This window comes from Hypanus sabinus, chromosome X2, assembly GCF_030144855.1.
Source record: "Hypanus sabinus isolate sHypSab1 chromosome X2, sHypSab1.hap1, whole genome shotgun sequence".
NCBI lineage: Eukaryota > Metazoa > Chordata > Chondrichthyes > Myliobatiformes > Dasyatidae > Hypanus > Hypanus sabinus.
This window is the reverse complement of record NC_082739.1, coordinates 12,621,476-12,639,937: the sequence shown is the minus strand read 5'-3', so window position 1 is coordinate 12,639,937 and position 18,462 is coordinate 12,621,476. Positions and strand designations below refer to the sequence as shown.

At 40.3% G+C, this 18,462-nt stretch overlaps 1 protein-coding gene and 1 long non-coding RNA gene across 2 annotated transcripts in view; one reads left to right on the top strand and one right to left on the bottom strand.

Moving 5' to 3' along the window:
* The window catches only part of LOC132385150 (uncharacterized), a 34,263-nt gene extending 27,743 nt beyond the window's left edge, over nt 1-6,520 (top strand). The window contains exons 2-3 of the long non-coding RNA XR_009509098.1: nt 6,234-6,305; nt 6,392-6,520. This is a non-coding gene — a long non-coding RNA (uncharacterized LOC132385150). The remainder of the gene's footprint in view (nt 1-6,233; nt 6,306-6,391) is intronic.
* The window catches only part of hyou1 (hypoxia up-regulated 1), a 42,552-nt gene extending 24,478 nt beyond the window's left edge, over nt 1-18,074 (bottom strand). Inside the window, exons 1-13 of the mRNA XM_059956961.1 lie at nt 17,840-18,074; nt 12,499-12,588; nt 11,421-11,514; nt 11,260-11,338; nt 10,325-10,479; nt 9,906-9,982; nt 8,799-8,980; nt 7,988-8,103; nt 6,329-6,515; nt 5,842-5,976; nt 5,341-5,423; nt 3,909-4,041; nt 3,277-3,461 (exon numbers count right to left, since the gene is read on the bottom strand). Of these exons, the coding sequence (XP_059812944.1) occupies nt 3,277-3,461; nt 3,909-4,041; nt 5,341-5,423; nt 5,842-5,976; nt 6,329-6,515; nt 7,988-8,103; nt 8,799-8,980; nt 9,906-9,982; nt 10,325-10,479; nt 11,260-11,338; nt 11,421-11,514; nt 12,499-12,571 (1,499 nt within the window). The 5' untranslated portion in view covers nt 12,572-12,588; nt 17,840-18,074. The remainder of the gene's footprint in view (nt 1-3,276; nt 3,462-3,908; nt 4,042-5,340; nt 5,424-5,841; nt 5,977-6,328; nt 6,516-7,987; nt 8,104-8,798; nt 8,981-9,905; nt 9,983-10,324; nt 10,480-11,259; nt 11,339-11,420; nt 11,515-12,498; nt 12,589-17,839) is intronic.
* Nucleotides 18,075-18,462: the final 388 nt, after the last annotated feature.

The following is an 18,462-nucleotide window of genomic DNA, read 5'->3' as shown; positions in this document are numbered from 1 at the left end:
GTATCACTAACTATATGAGGTCATGCTTACCCTCAGCCATTAGGCTCTATAATGAGTCAACCTATAGCCGGGGAAGTGATGACCCCCTCCTGTTAGACTGTTTGAGGCAACTTACTTTTTATTCTTCATTACATCTCTTCTAATATTTGTATATCTGTGCACTTGTAATGTTACTGCGACACTGTACTTTCCTTTGGGATCAATAAAGTATCTATCTATTTATCTAGACATCCACAAAGGTAAGAGCAATGTGCTCAGTTTGCTAAAAACTTACAACAGCTTGGATCATGAACTCAGAAGAGCAAAATATCACTGACATGTCATTTCAATGAGATTCCAATTATAGTAGGTTAAAATGGAGCAGTAAATTCTCATGTTGACCTAATCAATATCCAACAGCTAACATCAAATGGAAGAATCCATTTAGGTCCTTGTATGCGAGTCACATGTGCAAATTTCTACCATATCTGTTCAAATAACCATGTGATACTCAGATGAAATACAATACCTCATTTATTAGAAAAGATAGAATCCAAAGAAACAATCTAAAGATTGGTGGTTCTATGGATAGTATAGATGACTGGCAAATGTAAAGAAACAGCACACTGTTAAGGTCAAGACCTTGAACCGTATTGATTAACAGAAGAACTTTGGGCTCCAAGTTCATAGTTCCTTGAAAGTGGCTACACAGATTGACAGGGTGGTTAAGAAGGCTGATGAAATTCTTGGCTTTATTAGTTGAGGCACTGATTTCAAAAGTCAGGAAGTTACGTTGCAGCTATATAAAACTCTAGTTAGGCCACATCTGGAGTATTGCATACAATTCTAGACTCCCCATTATAAGGAAGGATATTGAGACTTTGGAGAGGGTGCAGCAGTAGTTTATCAGGATGCTGCCTGGTTTACAGGGAATGTGTTATAATGAGAGGTTGAACAAACTTGGGTTATCTCTGCAATGACAGAGGCTGAGGGAGATCTGATAATATTTATAAGATTATGAGAGGAATAGATAGAGGAGACAGATAGCATCTTTATCCCAGGGCTAAAATGTCCAATACCAGAAGGTATGCATTTACGGTGAGAGGCAGCAAGTTGAAAGGAGATGTGAGAAGAAAGCTTGCAGGTTGTATTTTTTTTCCCTTAAAAACACTGTGGTGGGTACCTGGAATGCGCTGCATGGGGTGTTGGTAGAAGCAGATACATTAGAGAATTTTAAAATATGTTTAGATAGGCATATGAATGTGAGGGAAATGGAAGGATATGGACATTGTGTAGGCAGAAGGCATTAGTTTAGCTGGATATTTGATTACTAATTTAATTGGCTTGGCACAACACTGTGGGCTAAAGGTCCTGTTTCTGTGCTGTACTGTTCTGTTCTATGAATGCGGCAAGTTGTATTATTAAGCCAATTTTGGATCCAAGGGCTCATGGTCGAATTACATTGTCATTGAAAACTGTAAGGGTTCCTTCTGGGCTGGTACTAGGTTCATTTTCAATCTACTTGCTTCAATTTACAGGTAAGAAAAATATTAGGTTTTGCAGACACCAAAAATTGCAGAGTGGCTGATTACAGGCAAGGAAGGTGCAGGCCACTATATCATCAACCTATCAGTGGGCAAAATAGCAATGTAATTTTGTGAAAAGTACTTAATAATGTGCTTCTGCAGGGCAAACCATGGATACCAAATACAAAAGGAACAAGAGGGATCTTGAGCAACAACCTCCAAAGTTGAACAGATATTCTGGTACTCAGGTTTCTGTTTATTTCATAACTGGGAACCTCAATTGCAAGGTGATCCATCGGCAATATTAACTCAATTTTTTTTTCCCCCTCAGCAGACACTGACAGATCTACTGGGCATTTCCAACATTCCCCTTTTGTTTTGGTTTTCTTTAACATCTCTAACTTGCACTTTACAGCTTTTACATTTATTTCCCTCTGAAACAGATCACTTCACAAACTGTCCTGGAAAGTTACTTCCTCAAATGTTATCTGACATGCTGACTGTTTCCAGATTTTATTTAATTTACTTCAAAGATTCAAAGCACATGTATTGTCAAAGTATAAAGAATACAACTAAGATTCGTCCTCCTGCAGGCATTTACAGAGCACTTTTCATACAATGGGATAAAGTGCAAACATAAAAATTCTACTGTAGGACTCCTGTTTATGGGGTACTTATTGGGATATAGAAAACAAGCTGAAGTCGTGCAAAAAAATGTATAAACCACTAAGTTAGGTCAAACTAAACTACAGTGTACACATCTGGTCACCAGAACAGAAAGGATGTGATGGTGAGGAGAAAGTTGCCAGAAGTAGAGGAAATTATTGAGAGAATCATAAGTAGCTCTTCTTTGGTCAACATGGACACCTTTATATATCAATGCATCAAGGTTCATTATATTCGAGGTACTTAATTGGAATATGCAATATTAGCATTCACTTCAACAGGACTAGAATATAAAAGAAAGAATGTGATGCTGAGGCTTTTTAAGGCATTGGTCAGACTGACAGAGTACTGAGAGCAGTTTTGGGCCCTTATCTAAAAGGATGTGCTGGCATTGGAGAGGGTTCAGAAGAGGTTCATGACAATGATTCCAGGAATGAAAGGGTTAACATATGAGGAGCATTTGATGTCTCAGGGCCTGTACATGCTGGAATTTTGAAGAACAAGGTGGTGGGATTTCATTGAAACCTATTGAATATTGAAAGGCCTAGATTGAGTGGACATGGAGAAGATGTTTCCTTTTGTGGGGAGTCTGGGACCAGAAGGCACAGCCTCAGAATAGGACATCCCTTTATAAAAGAGATGAGGAGGAATTTCTTTAGCCAGAAAGTGGTAAATCTGTGGAATTCATTGCTAGATGGCAAAGTCATTGGGTATATTTAAAGCAGTGGTTGATTGGCTCTTGATTTGATACGGCATCAACGGTTACGGGAAGCAGGCAGCAGAAAGGGTTGAGAGATAATAAACTGGTGATGGAATGGTGGAGCAGACTCATTGGGCCGAGTGGCCCAATTCCACTCCCATGCCTTATGGAATAATTCTTTCATTAGAAAGATAATCATTTTTGTCCAACCAGATGTTGAACCAATTTGCTTGAATACCTGGATGGGTACAGACAGAGCAGGATTAGTTTAAGTATTTCATGCTGAAGGGCATTCAGCCAGATTTGACTGAATATTGTTTCATTTCCACATTCTTTGATAATATTAGGGATATCTTTGTGAAACTTCCATCTTAAATGATTACCACCTTTCCTTCTCAACATTACCTGAGATCACGCTCACTGAGGAAATTTACATCCCCATAATTCACAAAGAATTCAAAGTCATCAGTGTAGCGATTGAAGGTGATAACCTTTCGTTGCGGATATGGGGACATTCTCTGGAATAGCACACGCTTGTTGTGTTTAATGCTTTTCACACCATCTTCTTCAATTGACCGGGTAAATTCAACCTAAAGAAGTAAAACACATTAAGAGGAAGTTTAGACTAGTAATTTTATGGTCTGGGCCAAAGGGCTTTTTGTTTTATTTGAAAAATACTAAGAAATGGGAAAGAAATTTCTTGAATAATGGCTTTCTCACACTGCTGTGTTTCCAACTTCAAAGTGACACATGGCCAAAATACATTTACAGATATCACACCCTCCCTACTTTCTGATCTCAGTACACCTTCATCCATGGACTTTAGAGCTAGAGTCACTAGAAGCACAAACTCCAAGCTACTTTTCCTTAGATATTCCAAACAAACTTTTACACTCCACCACAATTCAAGCCAATCCAGTTAATTGCACAGACTGGACAATATCCAATTCTAGTTTGATTTATGACTCATTTGCATTATTGAAACTGTAACCTTCAGCAAACAAGTATGACTATACATAAAGCAGTATAAAATTTACCTGAATAGGATAGAGAGCTGCATCACGGATCAGGAATGGTTTGACCTTGAAGGCTTTGCTTAGAGCAGCAGCTTGATAGACTGCTCCCATTGCCGCTGCCTCATCAGCATTTATATTCTTGCCCAACTCCTTCCTGTAAAAGGAGAAACAAAACACTAGATACTGAGACAACAAGAAATACCTTAGAGCCACAGCAAAATCCACCTTAACCACTTTCCATAATTGGTGGCAATGCAAATCCTCTTCAAACGACTGGTTCATTTCTATACAGTAAACACAACTAAGTTAATAGGACCAAAAAAATGGCAGTTTTCCTTTAAGAGGAAAACATTACAAGGAAATTTATCTCATTTTTATTTCCCATTCAAGCACCACACCAATCTGAGATTTTTGGCACTTTCCACAAGATGTTCAAAATATTTCATATGTAGGATGAGACAAGCAAGACTCGGCAGCATGCCACAAACCAGCAGTAAGCTCAGTGCTAAAAGAAGAATGGGGTGTGCCAACGCAAGGTATTTAAAAATTCAAAATTAGGAAAATAATTATGCAGAAACAATTATAACTGAGCCATATAAGAGCAAAGTCAAGTTTCAACAGAGGGTAGCAAAATCTATAACTCGTGCTTCAAATACATGGTTGAGGGACAGCAATTTAAACAGCATGGATACATCAGTTACAAGTCCCAAAAAAGACAGCCAAGAAACTAGTGATTCAACAGTACAGGAATTGGCTTGTTAAAAAAGGATCAAAATAATCTATGGTTATCAATCTTCAGCCTTGTGAAAATGTCTCCCATTCAGCTAAATTGTTTTTGATAATTTTTAAGCTTTTCTTTTTTTATCCCCCCACCCTTCCCTTTCTCAATTGCAGTTTCTCTCATCTAACCACTAACAAAATCATTCATCCCTGGAGCTAATCTCTTACATATCTTAAAAAGGCTGCTTCACTTCTTTCCTAAGCTGTGATGTCCAATATTAGACACATTTTGCACATACCCCACAGAATCTATCTTTTAAACTTAATGCAATCTACAAATTTCAGTATTGCACCACTTTTCCAACCCCAAGTAGTCAATGTATGCAAGAAACTGTAGCTAGGCACCTACTGGGATAATGAACTGCCCTGGGAAAAAAAGAAACAGAATTTGCCACAATTCTTTCCTAAGGCCTTTGACTATAAAGGGTTATGGCAGTGGGTACAAAATTACAGGGCATTAATTTTTATTAACATGAGTATTGTCTTTCTAAGTTTTAAAGTCCACAGGTACTACATGTAGATATCATCCACTTTCTACCTCAAACCTGGGCAACCAAATACAAATCCATTCTGCCTCTTCCTTACTGACAAGAAATTGTTAAGGTAAGATTATTCAAAAAGAGAACAAAAATGAAGACAAGACTGGAATTTAAAAGTAAAATAGAACTCTTACTTTCCAACAGCTTTTAGCAAGACGTCCTGCACTTTGGGAACTCGTGTTGCTCCACCCACCAGAATTACATGATCAATCTCTTCCTATAAGAGAGGAGATCTTTCAGAAAATGAAGCATCAGAAAATTTATTTTTGAAATTCAGCTGCCACTGTGCCCTATAGCAGGAGTTCCCAACCTTTTTAATATGCCGTGGACCCCTACCATTAACTGAAGGGTACATGGACCGCAGGTTGAGAACCTCTGCCCTATAGGGAATCCACAATAAGTCACTGTATTTCCAAGCTGCTTTTTAAATACTGAGTATAAGATATCTTATGCAAGGATAAATAGTTCAAATCCCTGAGACTTGTTACGTGGCAAATGTAAAAATTCTATTGGTAGAATGTCAAGCAGGTTACCATTGAAGAAAATGGCAAAACTAAGTTAAACCCCCAATTACAGAAAATCACACAAGCACGAGAAGGATCTCTGGTCACATCTGGTTGTTTGGAAGCACTCACCATTTGCATCTCAGCTGTTTTTAAAGCCTGATGTACAGGGTCTGTAACTTTCTCAAACAGATCACTACATAGTTCCTCAAACTTTTGTCTTGTTACTTTAGCCTTGAAGTCAATGTCATCAAGAAGTCCCTCAATCTGCAAGAAAACAGAAGACTTGTTAAAAGTTCAGTCGCTATTGGATTGATTTAAAGTAACTGGCCAAGAGAGCCAGAGATGAGATAAAGAGAAATGTTTTTACAGTTTATGTTATATTTAAAGGGTGGTGAAAGCATATTTAATGGAAACATCCAAAAGGAGACACACACACACAGATGGTAATATAGAGAATGCAGATTTACATTGATTTAAATCTATCCAACAAGCATAAAAATCTGAATGGCTTTCTCCAACAGATTTCAGCACAGTGTACAGAAGTTCAAAGGTGGATGATGTAAAGTCCTGAACGTACATCGAGCCTTCCAGAGGTAGCAAAGCTAGTAATATATACCTGTGCCATGTGATCAATATTTGCACTCAGCACCGTTTTCAAACGATTTGCTTCTTTCCACAGTTTGGCCATTGCTCTTGGGTGTTGACGGACATCTTTGGATGTCTTCTTTTGTGCGTTGAAGAGTTCAGCAAGGTGGTCCCGCAGGCGTAATTCCATTTCAAGTCCACCCAGATTTCGGTTAAAACTAAGGGTACAAGAATGAAGAAATCTACAAAATCCATTTTCAACTTATGGGCCAGTAAGCCAGAAGATCGTGAAATAAATTACAACTCTCAGTGGTACTAAGGAAGCATTTCACTGGAGATATTCACATTTTGAGAGAATACAGAGCCAAATCCAACACCATCTACTGCTCTTCACTCCACTGCTCCCTCTGATTAGCATTTCCCACAGTGGATATAAAAGGAAATATCCATGACAACAATGTAAAGAACAGGATATTTTTGCCATATCCCAAATAATGCTTATCCATTACTAACATTATAGGACCACGGCACCTAGTTGCTTTGCTGTTAATGGGCATATTAGCTGCCACATTACAATTGTAACATTTCCAAAGTACGTCATAGCACATCAAACTATTAAACAATGAAATTGGTATGCAATTTTATATAAACACAAGCTTGTTGTTGTAATCATCCAAGACCATCAAGAAATCAACTAGCTGATATAGATATACTGATAAAGTGCCAAAAAATCCATTCCACTTCATACTGCTACATATATTTATGTTACCACTACTGAGACCAGATACTTTCTGGACCTAGATCTTAATAGGGAAACGAGTCCCCTACTCAGAAATGTGTCGTCTACTCTGTTGTGGAGTTGCATTTATAGCATCAACTTAAATTACTAAAACTGATAGCTATTTGATGTAGAAAAATGAAAAAGCAGAAAAGTTTAAAGACTAGAGCCACTAGGGGTTTAATAACTAAAATGGGGATAAGTGAGCAGTGTATAGCACCCCACTGACGAGTAACAATAAAGATGAGTGCAAAGTTGAGGAGGTTGCTGAACAATGAAGAAAGACTCTCCCCCCCACCCCCACCCCCAACTTATACAGGGAGATGTTTGAACACAATCCTTTTACCAAGTCATTCCCAAGACACAAAAAACACACTAAGGAACTGGAAAACAGAAATAGGATAATACTCCAAACTAAGTAGCCTACACCCATGACTTCACCTGTAATTTATGATTCTATGGAAAATCTAAGAGGTTGAAATCCTAAAAACTATTAAGCTAAATTGATGCAAGTGTATATATATCTGAGCCCATCTTGTGTTTAAAAGGACCACCTGTCCAAAGGTTTAGGTTTCCTACTTTCACAGAAGAGTCAGGTTAGCAAAGTCACCTACTCCACATTGCAGTCTCTTCTCCACCCTTCCTCCCACTACCACTTCTCCGGTTAAAAAGTGGACAACTGCACAATATTTAATTCAGGAATAACTTCATTTTACTCCATAAAAAATAAAATAAGTACTAGACTGTTTTTAAAGTGTTTGATAGTAGTAGGGCCTTCATCTTCTGATGATCAACCTCATTAAAGTCTGTATCTTCAGTAAATTTTTGTACAATAACACTCTTAACACAAAACCCACACTGCATTACATACAATAACCATCAAAAATAGAGGCTTTAACAATAGATATTTACCCAATCCCTCTGATTTGGAGCTGAGGTTGTGTTCCTAAATCCTTTGTCTTCGCTGTCACATAAGTAACAATGGTGGCAGTGGTGCTGCTTGAACCCATATCGTAAAACATCACATTCTGAAAAAGCATTAGATGCCAGGCTTAGGCTTGTCTTTGCAGAGTACAGTAAATCCAAAAGGTAGTTCTGTTCACTTCATTCTCCATCACCCCTGTCCCCAATAATATCCTGCAAGACACCTTGTCAAAAGGGCCTCTTAAAATCCATGTGTGGCACATTACATTTTTCCATTCACCTTTTCAGTCACCTCACAAAGAAAATCCAGGTTTGTTGAGCATGTTCTTCTTTTCTAAAATCAGCTAGCTATTTCTCTTCCCATTTCATTTGAATTTTTAGTAATTTTGCGTTTTAGTTTGAAATACCTAAACTTTCTTGTACGCCAGTTCATCAATGATACAACTATCTAGATCGGTTCTATCATCCAGTCTGAAAATCAGCTTTGTTCACAGAAGACTCATTAGAACTAGAGTTCAGTATTATAGCTGTCAATGTAACACGACAGTGCCAGCAACATGATTTTAATCCCTCAGACCACTGCACCTTCTCTTCATGACTGGGTGGGTTTCCTCTCAGTGCTCTGGTGTCCTAAATTCCAATGAGACCAGGTTAGTAGTTTAATTGGTCACATGGGTGTAATTGGGTGGTGCTGGCTCGTTGGGTCGGAAGGGCCTGTATCTCTAAATAAGTAATAAAATACATTTTTCTTGCTTTGCTCTTGTATCTAATCCTGCGTTGTCACTAGCATGCCACCTACCTGGGCTGTGGTATTAATATCCTTCCTCCGGAAAACGCCATAATTCAGGGCCACAGCTGTGTTATCATTGATGAGTTGAAGGACCTTGAGGCCTGCCATCCGAGCAGCTTGCAAGACTGCTCTCCTTTCCGCTTGGTTAAAATATACAGGCACAGTGATCACCAGGTCCTTAATGGGCTGCTCTGCAAGAAAATGAGTACACCACAGAATATCAGCTATAAAAACTAATTAGCATCTCAAAAGCATTGATCCAATTACTGGAGAAACTTTGTTACAATCCTCAATGAACATACATGTCAGCTCCTTCAGTCAGGTTAGTGATTTAGTTTGTTAATGACATACTTTGGCAGGATTACTCCTGAACTCTTCTTGAACAGGGATACTAGTTTGATCCAATTGAGATCAGTGAACACTGTTACATTGGCGCCTGACAGATATATGCATTATTCAAAGTACTAGAAAAGGAATCAAATTCCAAGTTTCACTTTTGTAAGGTGTATCTTCATAGCTAGCTAATCACAGGAACAAAGCACAGATGGAAGTGATAGGAAGCTGTAGAGCTGGGTATATAATTACAATGTTTAAAAGACATTTGGACAAGTATATGAATAGAAAAGGCATGAAGAGACAGGCTAAACTCAGGCAAATATGAGGTTAACAAATGAACTCTTCTCCAGGTGCCAGCTGGGGACAGGTATCGACTTTAACTGATGTTTCAATGATAATTTCTATTGTAAAATACTTTCCCTGGAATGGTATACAAAATTATAATGGGATGGAGTTAGGATTATGATCAGATTACCAGGAAGCAAAACTTGAACAGTAATCTTGACTGTACGTTGGTAGCAACACACCACTGTTTATCCACGTCAAGATACAGTTGCTAAATCAATAGAATAAGCCAGGAACAAAAGACTACAAATTCTGAAAACCTGAAAGGACAACAGAAAATGCTGGAAAGTTCAGATAGCAAGTATGGTGGGAAAAACTGCGTTAAAATTTCAGGTTGATGACCTTTCATCAGGATTAACATGATGATCATTTATGATCCAGTACTTGCTCAACCCAAGGAAGGAAATAATTTTAGTTGTAGAAAATTGAACCAACCTGCAAAATCTTGAGCCAAACTTCTTGAGTAATTCAGAACCATCCCCAATATCTCCTCAGGGGAATAAAATAATTCACTATGAAGAGAAACAAATATTGTGAGAAATAGTTCAAAGCAATAAAACCACCAATAAAAATTCTCTCAGATACTTCTGACCAGATGAAGTTTGAGCAGGCAATCTAGATTGTTTATCATGCGAACACACCTCAGAACTAGGTTGGTGCATTCTTTTTAACAACAACCATAGTGTTAGCTATAGGCAACTGCTTGGAATATCAGTCCCAGAAGTGGGCAAAACGTTAAAAGGTTCAGAATAAAACAGACAATATAATGTTATAACAAACTGGTGCAGTTTGTCACTTTGCTGAGCATCTACAGCGAGGAACGCTTCACTAAATAATATAGAGCGAATACTTACTCAGACACTTTGTACAGAACGGTTCCTCGCTGCTCGGCTGCCATCAGCCTATGTTCAGGAAAACGCTTCTTGTATAGATTGACCTGTGGGTTTTCCAGCTGCTTTCCCAGAAGATCCTGGAGGTAGCGGAATACAACCTTTGGGTTCTTCGCTGACTGTGTAGCACAACAAAATGATATCTTAGACTCTAAGTCGACACTGATTCACCCTAGTTGCAAATCATTCACTGATTAGACATCAACTCTAAACCTTATCTGCACAAAATTTAGGAAATGCACAGATGAAAAATCTATTAAGCTCTTCATCAGGACCTTGGGCAAAACATGAAACATAACAATTCAAAGCCTAAAGCATAAATAGGAAGGAGATACACACCATTTTGTATGCAAATATCTGCCTCAGTAACAAATGTAAAATCATTATCGTTCTTTCACAAGGCTGAGGCAAAAACAGAAGATAAGGCCCAAAGAAAAATTGCATTGCTGGAAAGCTGAAGGAACAAAAAACTCAACACATCCCTGATAAAAGATTTGCTGAACTGAAAATGTTAACACTGTTTCTCTTTCTACAGATGTTTCCTGACCCACTGGGTACATACAGTATCTATTACCTTTTTTTTTATAAAAGACAATAGCTGCTTGGGTGACAAAAATAAGGAATTGAAACAATTTAGCTTGGATTCTAATAAAGTCATTCTTTTTGTTTTATCAGAATCAGCATTCACAGTTAATCAACACCATCCCCACTTCCAATGGAAGAATATCCATGAATACAAGATACAAGGGAGCTATAAGACAAAACTTTCACATTATCACAAGCAGGGTGTAGGGCAAGAAGAGATAACAGAACGTTAACATAGCACTCATTCTGTTCTATATATACATAGATCAATTTTATCTTTATTTATTTAAGTATCCGATGTACCAAAACCTCACCATTGCCACTGCACTATCCCCAAAGAGTCGTTCATTTTCTTTTAAAGAAACAGCAACTGGAGTTTTCCTTCTTGACTCCCTGCAACAACATACAAAAGCTCAGTACTTTTAAGGTTCCAATCAGGTGTCCTTGGATGTTAAATTAGGCTAGGTGCACATACTTGTTTAATACGATCTCCATAGGAACCCCTGGTTTCACAATGGCAATTTTCATCCATTCACTGCCCAAGTCAACTGACATCACTGCAACCGATTCTGTATAGAGCATAAAGGCAGTTAAACATTCAACAGCAAGTGAAGAGGCAGAGAAGAATCCATTTTCACATTCCTTAACAATAAACATCCTCTTGAAGACTGACCTTCATTGGGGGGGGGACACAATTGAGGAGATTGTTGAAGTTGCAAATGTATCTAATCTTTTTCACATTAGTCAATGACAACCAGATATACCCATGAACACAATTCATAGCTACAAGGTTATTGAGAACTTGTCTATGTTCCAACATAAAATTGTAAGACAACGTTACTGTTTTAAAATAACCTGGAGAAAATTGAACAGTAACTTATAAGCAGGGTTCAAAAACAACACTCATCCCTTCATGCACAGTCAGGACCAAGTATTTCCATACTGGCCTGCAAACACTGCGTTAGGATGACTCAGTCAAAAGCTTTGAGCGAACCGAGACCAAATCTTATTCCACATTTCATTCCATTCAAACATCTTACGCTGAAGCTCTTCAAATCATTTCTCAAAACGGGTCCCACATCTGGCCTCTACTATGAGTTAATACTTCATTGATAACCTGCTGTGCAGCAAGTCATTAACAATCACCTTTACTTTATAGCAGCAATCTACATACTGAATCAACAGAAGCCTCTCTCAGAAACATCAAAATATTAAACATGCATGGAATTCACAGCTTCAACCAATCACTCCCAAATTATTTCTAGTTTAAATAAATTCTTTAATTAGTGTTAAGCTTATTGACAGCAAAAAAAATACATATAGCGTGAAGCTAAAATGCTAGGAGTGCTATTCTTATTCAACCAAGTGCAGGTTACATTCAAAAGTACAAGAGGTCTGTTTGATGAATTTCATGACAGCATCACTCACCCACAAGAGATTACACCTCCATGGCACTTTGCATGAAATTCAATCATACTCCATAAGATGCATCACCACAGTAATGGTCATTAAATGCATCAACAATGAATGAATTCAATCCAAGTTAGACATACCTGCATGCAAGGCCAGGTGAGCAAGTGTGAAGCAAAGTGAAGCCCAGATCAGCAGCCCCATCTTTCTGTTCATTGCTAAAAAAGGTTCACCTGCAGAAGGGAAGTCGGGGATCAAACTCACAATTTACGAACAAATTTTCTTAAATTTATATTGATGGATCATGTAGTCATACAAAACCTTTTCACCTTCCATTCTGCATACACACAGAACATAAACATTGGACACCTCTCATCATATAAATAACAGAACAAGCAGAATTTAATATTCATAAGAATTGAAACATTCAGTGGCCACTTTATTAGGTACACAAGTACATCTGCTTATTAATGCAAATATCTAATTAGCCAATCGTGTGGCAGTATCTCAATGCAAAAAAGGACACATACATGCTCAACAGGTTGAGCTATTGTTCAGCCCAAACATCAGAATAGGGAAGAAATGTGTCCTAAGTGACTTTGGTCATGGAATAATAGTTGGTGCCAGACAGGGTGGTTCAAAACTGCTGATTTTCTTGGATTTTCATACACAACTTTGTAGAATTTGCAGAGAGTGGTACAAAAACAAAAAACATCCAGTAACCTGTTTAGTGGGTGAAAATGCCTTCTTAATGAAAGAGGTTAAAGGAGAAAGGTCAGACGCCTTCAAACTTAGAGGGAGATGACAGTAACTCAAAAATATGTGCTGCAACAGTGGCGTGCAGAAGATCATCTTTGAACACACAACATATTGAACCTTGAAGTGGACCTAAAGCATTGTGACACAAAGTATTTGATCTGCACTTGCTAGTCAGAGATCATATTGGTTTTGGAAATAAATTCACCCAGTTGATGCAGATTCATCATCCAGAGCCCACAGAACTGGGTGAAGTTATCCTCTTTGCCTCTGATCTGACTCTCAGCAGATTGCAGATCTCATTGCTCATCCAGGCTTTCTGATTGAGGGAGACTGTTCGATGATTTTGTGGAGACACATTTGTCTATAACTGTTTTACTAAAGACAGTAACAACCAGAGTAACACACACAAAATGCTGGAGGAACTCAGCAGGTTAGGCAGCATCTATGGAAAAAAAAATAGTCGATGGTTTGGGCTGAGACCCGAATTCATATTCCAAGTATCTTCCTGTAATACTCCCCAACTCTTTCTGTATTACACTGACTCCCACAGTTATCCCGACTATGCCTCTTCTCACCCTGTCTCCTGTAAAAATGCTATTTCCTTTTCTCAGATCCTTTGTCTCTGCTGCATCTGTTCCCAAGATGAGGCTCTCCTTCTCAGTACATCTGACATGTCCTGCAAAGAATGGAGTTTCCCTTCCTTCACTATTGAAACTGCCCTCACCTGCATCTGCTCCATTTTCCAAACATCCACCCTCAGCACATCTTCCTCCCATCTTAACAGGAATAGACTTGCTCTTGTCCTCATCTACCACCCCTTGAGCCTCCGCATCCAGCACATCATCTCTGCAACTTCCACCAACTTCAATGAAACCCTACCTAAACACATCTTTACCTCCCCACCCCCACTCTATACTTTTCACAGGGATCGCTCCCTCCATGATTCCTGTATCCATTCGTTCCTCCCCACCCACACCTGCCAATTCACCTTCTCCCTAAGCTCCATTCAGGGCCCTAAACAGTCATTCCAGCCGAGGCAACACTTCACCTACAAATCTGTTTTGGATGTCCCCATAATTCCCAAAAGTCGGTCCATGGCCTCAACTGTCAAGAGGCCATTCTCAAGTTGGAGGAGCAACCCCTCATATTCAATCTGGGTAGTCTCCAACCTGATGGTATGAACATTGATTTCTTTAACTTTCCGCAATCTTCCCCCTCCCTCTTCTTCAATTCCCCACTCTGGTCCAACCCCACCCCTTACCTCTGCTCTTCTCACCTGCCTATCACCTCCCCCTCGTGCCCCTCCTCCTTCCCTTTCTCCCATGGTCCCCTTTTCTTTCCCATCAGTCTTACTTCTCCAGCCCTTTACCTTTTCCACCCTCTTGGTTTCACTTTCATCTTCCAGTCTGTGTGCCTTCCCCTCCACCGCAGCTTATTCAGGCTCTTACCCCACCCCACCCCCATTTTCCTTTCCAGTCCTGATGAAGGGTCTTGGCCCAAAACATCGACTGTTTATTCATTTCTATAGATGTGCTGCCTGATCTACTGAGTTCCTTCAAAAATTTGTGCATGCTGCTTGGGTGTACTGTGCACAGTTCTGATCACCTCATTAAAGGAATGACATGGAAGCTTTACAAAGGGTCCAGAGGAGATTTACCAAGGTGCTGCCTGGATTGGAGCATATTTTATGAAGGATGATTAAACTGGGGCTTTTCTCTTTGGAGCGAAGGGGGATGATAGAGGTGATAGATGTGTACAAAATGATAAAAGGCATTGATATTGTAGACAGTCAGTGCATTTTTCCCAGGGTGGAAATGGCTAATATGAGAGGGTATAATTTTAAAGTGATTAGAGGAAAGAAAAGGGGAGATGTCAGAGGTATTTTTTTAAAACACAGAGTTGTGGGTTCATGGAACATGCTGCTAGGAGTAGTGGTAAGCACATAAAGGACATTCAAAGACAAGCACACAGATGAAATAAAAATGGAGGGCTATGCAGAAGGGAAGTGTTAGACTGACTTTGGAGTAGGTTAATAGGTCAGCACAATATTGTTAGCCAAAGCGTCTATACTGTGCTGAACTGTTCTATATTACTTCAAAGGGGATCCACCAACCCATCCATAAAGTAATGGAAAAAGAGTCACCATTTAGTTTAGTTCAGAAAACCAATGAAGGTAGAGCAAGATCAAGGGGCTGAATGGCCTAACCTGATACTTCCTTACACAGTTAATCTTCACATTTGAAACAGAAGTCATCCTTGACCCCATGTGGCCAAGAAGAGCAGCAATGGAAACAAGCTACCCATTCAAGGCCCAAGAACCTGCTGCCTTCACTTTTGATCTACATATCGAGTACATACAGATAAATTTCATCACTGATATTTAACCTGAAGCTGGCAGTTATGTCGTGCATTCTTAATCTCCAGTATATCTGTCTGCTTACTCTTTCCTCATTTCTACTTTTCCTTCCCAGTACCAAGGCTTGTTCCAAAACCCACCTCACGAAGTTAGCAGATGCAGCAAGTAGCACTAAAACTGGTTGGTCACCCAGATAAAGTGGTATGCATCCCAAACTACAGAAACCCAAATTAAGTTTCCTATCCTTTCTCAGTCTAAGAAATGACATATTATACACCTGTCTGAAAAAGGTGAATGGACAAACAATCCCATCACCAGCTTGGTTTTTTAAATTGCTCTCTTTTTGCACTACTTATTTAATTACATACAATTCTTATTGTAAGAAATAATGAAAGGGAGACCATATTTCATGGGTCTGGGCCTGTGCTTGTTGGAATTCAGAATGATGAGGGGGAATCTCATTGAAATCTATCAAATGCTGAAAGGCCTCAAAAGAGTGGATGCAAAGAGGAGGTTTTCTATAGTGGGGGTGTCTAAGACCAGAGGGCTCAGAAGGGACATCCATTTAGAACAGAGATGAGGATTTTTTTTTAGCCAGAGTGTGGTGAATCTGTGGAATTCGTCACCACAGGCAGCTATGGAGGCCAAGCCATTGGGTATACAAGGGGTGATTGATAAGTTTGTGGCCAAGGGTAGGAGTCAATTTTTAAAAATCTAGCACATTTGTTTTTCAACATAGTCCCCTCTTACATTTACACACTTAGTTCCAGCGGTCGTGGAGTATACGGATCTTGGACCTCCAGAAAGTGGTCCACGGTAGATGTGATTGATAAGTTTGTGGCCTAAGGTAGGAGATGAGTTATACAGCTCTCGTTACATACACATGAGGCAGAAAGTTTGAAGTAACTTTTGTGGTATTTCATTTCCAAATAATTGAAAATTGCAAGTAAGCACTGTCTGAGAAAATGGACAACATCCGCCTTCGTGCAGTCATCTGCTACCTCGGTCTCAAGGGCTTATCACCCAAGGAGGTCCATGAGGACATGGTGGCAACACTAGGGGAGGGTGAAAAATAAATATGCTAGGTTTTCTAAAATTGACTCCTTCTACCTTAGGCCACAAACTTATCAACCACCTGTCATACTTAAGACAGAGGTGATAGATTCCTGATCAGTCAGGACCCAAAGGATTATGGGGAGAAGGCAGGAGATTGGGGCTGAAAGGGAAATGGATTGGCCGTGATGAAGTGGTGTAACAGGCTGGGTGTGCCAAATGGCCTGATTCTGCTCCAATATCTTATGGTCTTATAGTATTTATGTATTGTTCTGTACTGCTGCCACAAAACAAATTTCATAACATCCTCAGTGATACTAAATCTGATTGAGTTGGTCAATTTAACCTGAACGCTAAAACCTTGGAGACAAGGGGTGGGTGGGAATTGAAATTCATTTGTAGAAAAACCCCATATTTACAAAAGGGTGACAGCACTTATTTCCTAAACCCAGATGGAGTTGTTTAATGTTGCAGTAAAGAAAGTCTGATTAATAAAATTGGTGCCTCCTTTATTAAAAAGGACAGCACAGACAGGAAGGCGCTTAAGGGCCTAAAGCCTTAGTGAAAGGTTAGTTTAGACTGAGGAAAGACCATGATTTACTCTAGGAGTCAGTGCTAGGACCACTACTATTTTTGAGAAATCAGTGACATGAAAATAGACACGCTGGCCAAACCATTCATATTTACAAATGACAGTGTGTCAATCACATAGCAAGGAAACAGACCCTCCAGGCAACAACCACCTGTTCTGGCCAGCAACTCCATGTCCTACCCCGACCCCCCTCCCCACCCGGCATTCATTCCCCTTCACCCACCCCATCTCTCAATCGACCCTATTCTCCATCTCTCAACCTACCCCATTCCTCCACAGCCTCCCACCTCCACCCTTCAAATTACCCCGTTCCCTCACGGCTTCCCATATCCACCCCATCCCTCAACCAGCCATTACCCTTCCTCCCACCCAACTACATGAAATTCCCTACCAGGTTCCCCTGCTTTCACAATTTCACCCACTTCCACCTGCTTCTTCTGTTCCGCTACCCTAGTCATTCGCTTCCCCCCGCGGCCGCCCACACACACACACACAAACCTTCACCCTCTGCCTCCCGAGTCTCGCAGCAACGTGACGTGGACGAATCGAGGGGCGCGCACACACACACGCCGTGTCGGGGTGGCCTGTGTTCACCAAGCAACCCCAGATGTCAAGCGCGGGAAGCCTGGGCTGACTACGGCCCAGCTGAAGCAAATAGGAACCCGACGAGTTCCGGCTCCTCACCCTAGGCAGTAAAGCTGCAAACTCATTACCGAATACTCACCCGGTATCCGGGACGGAGCCTCAGGCCGCACGGTACCGGTACTCGGGCAATGAGCCTCCAAACGGGTTTGCCGCCTACTAAGTGACGGATCTAGATCGCGCCAATCTGCTACTCTCTTACGGCTCACGGGCAGTTTCACCGTTTGCCGGATAACAAGCCTCTGGCCGCACGGCTCCAACTCCCTCACACCGGCTTCTCGTCGTGAAGCGCCGGCGTGATCAGCTCGCAAGCACCACCCCGCAGGAACGCGGCGATCTCCTATTGGTTTACGTCACCGCTGAGCCTGCATCAATGTGCCTATTGATTGGGCCACGTCTTATAGGCGGGGCTAGCGCTCAATTAAAATGATTCGTCCAACAGCGTGGTGACTGGTCCACGTCTGTAACAACAAACGGAGGCCGGCATGGAGGATAAGATTTCGTCGTATTTTCATTCATTGACAAGTTGAGGCGGTGAAGGTTCTTGTATTGTCTTCATCTGAGATATTCAGCACCTCTCCCCCCCCCCCCCCTCCATAGTTACCCAATTCTCACCAGTAGTACAACCACTGGAACTGTTATTGCAACCATAGTGCATAATGTCTTTTGACTATGAACATTCATTAATTATAATTGCTTGTCTGC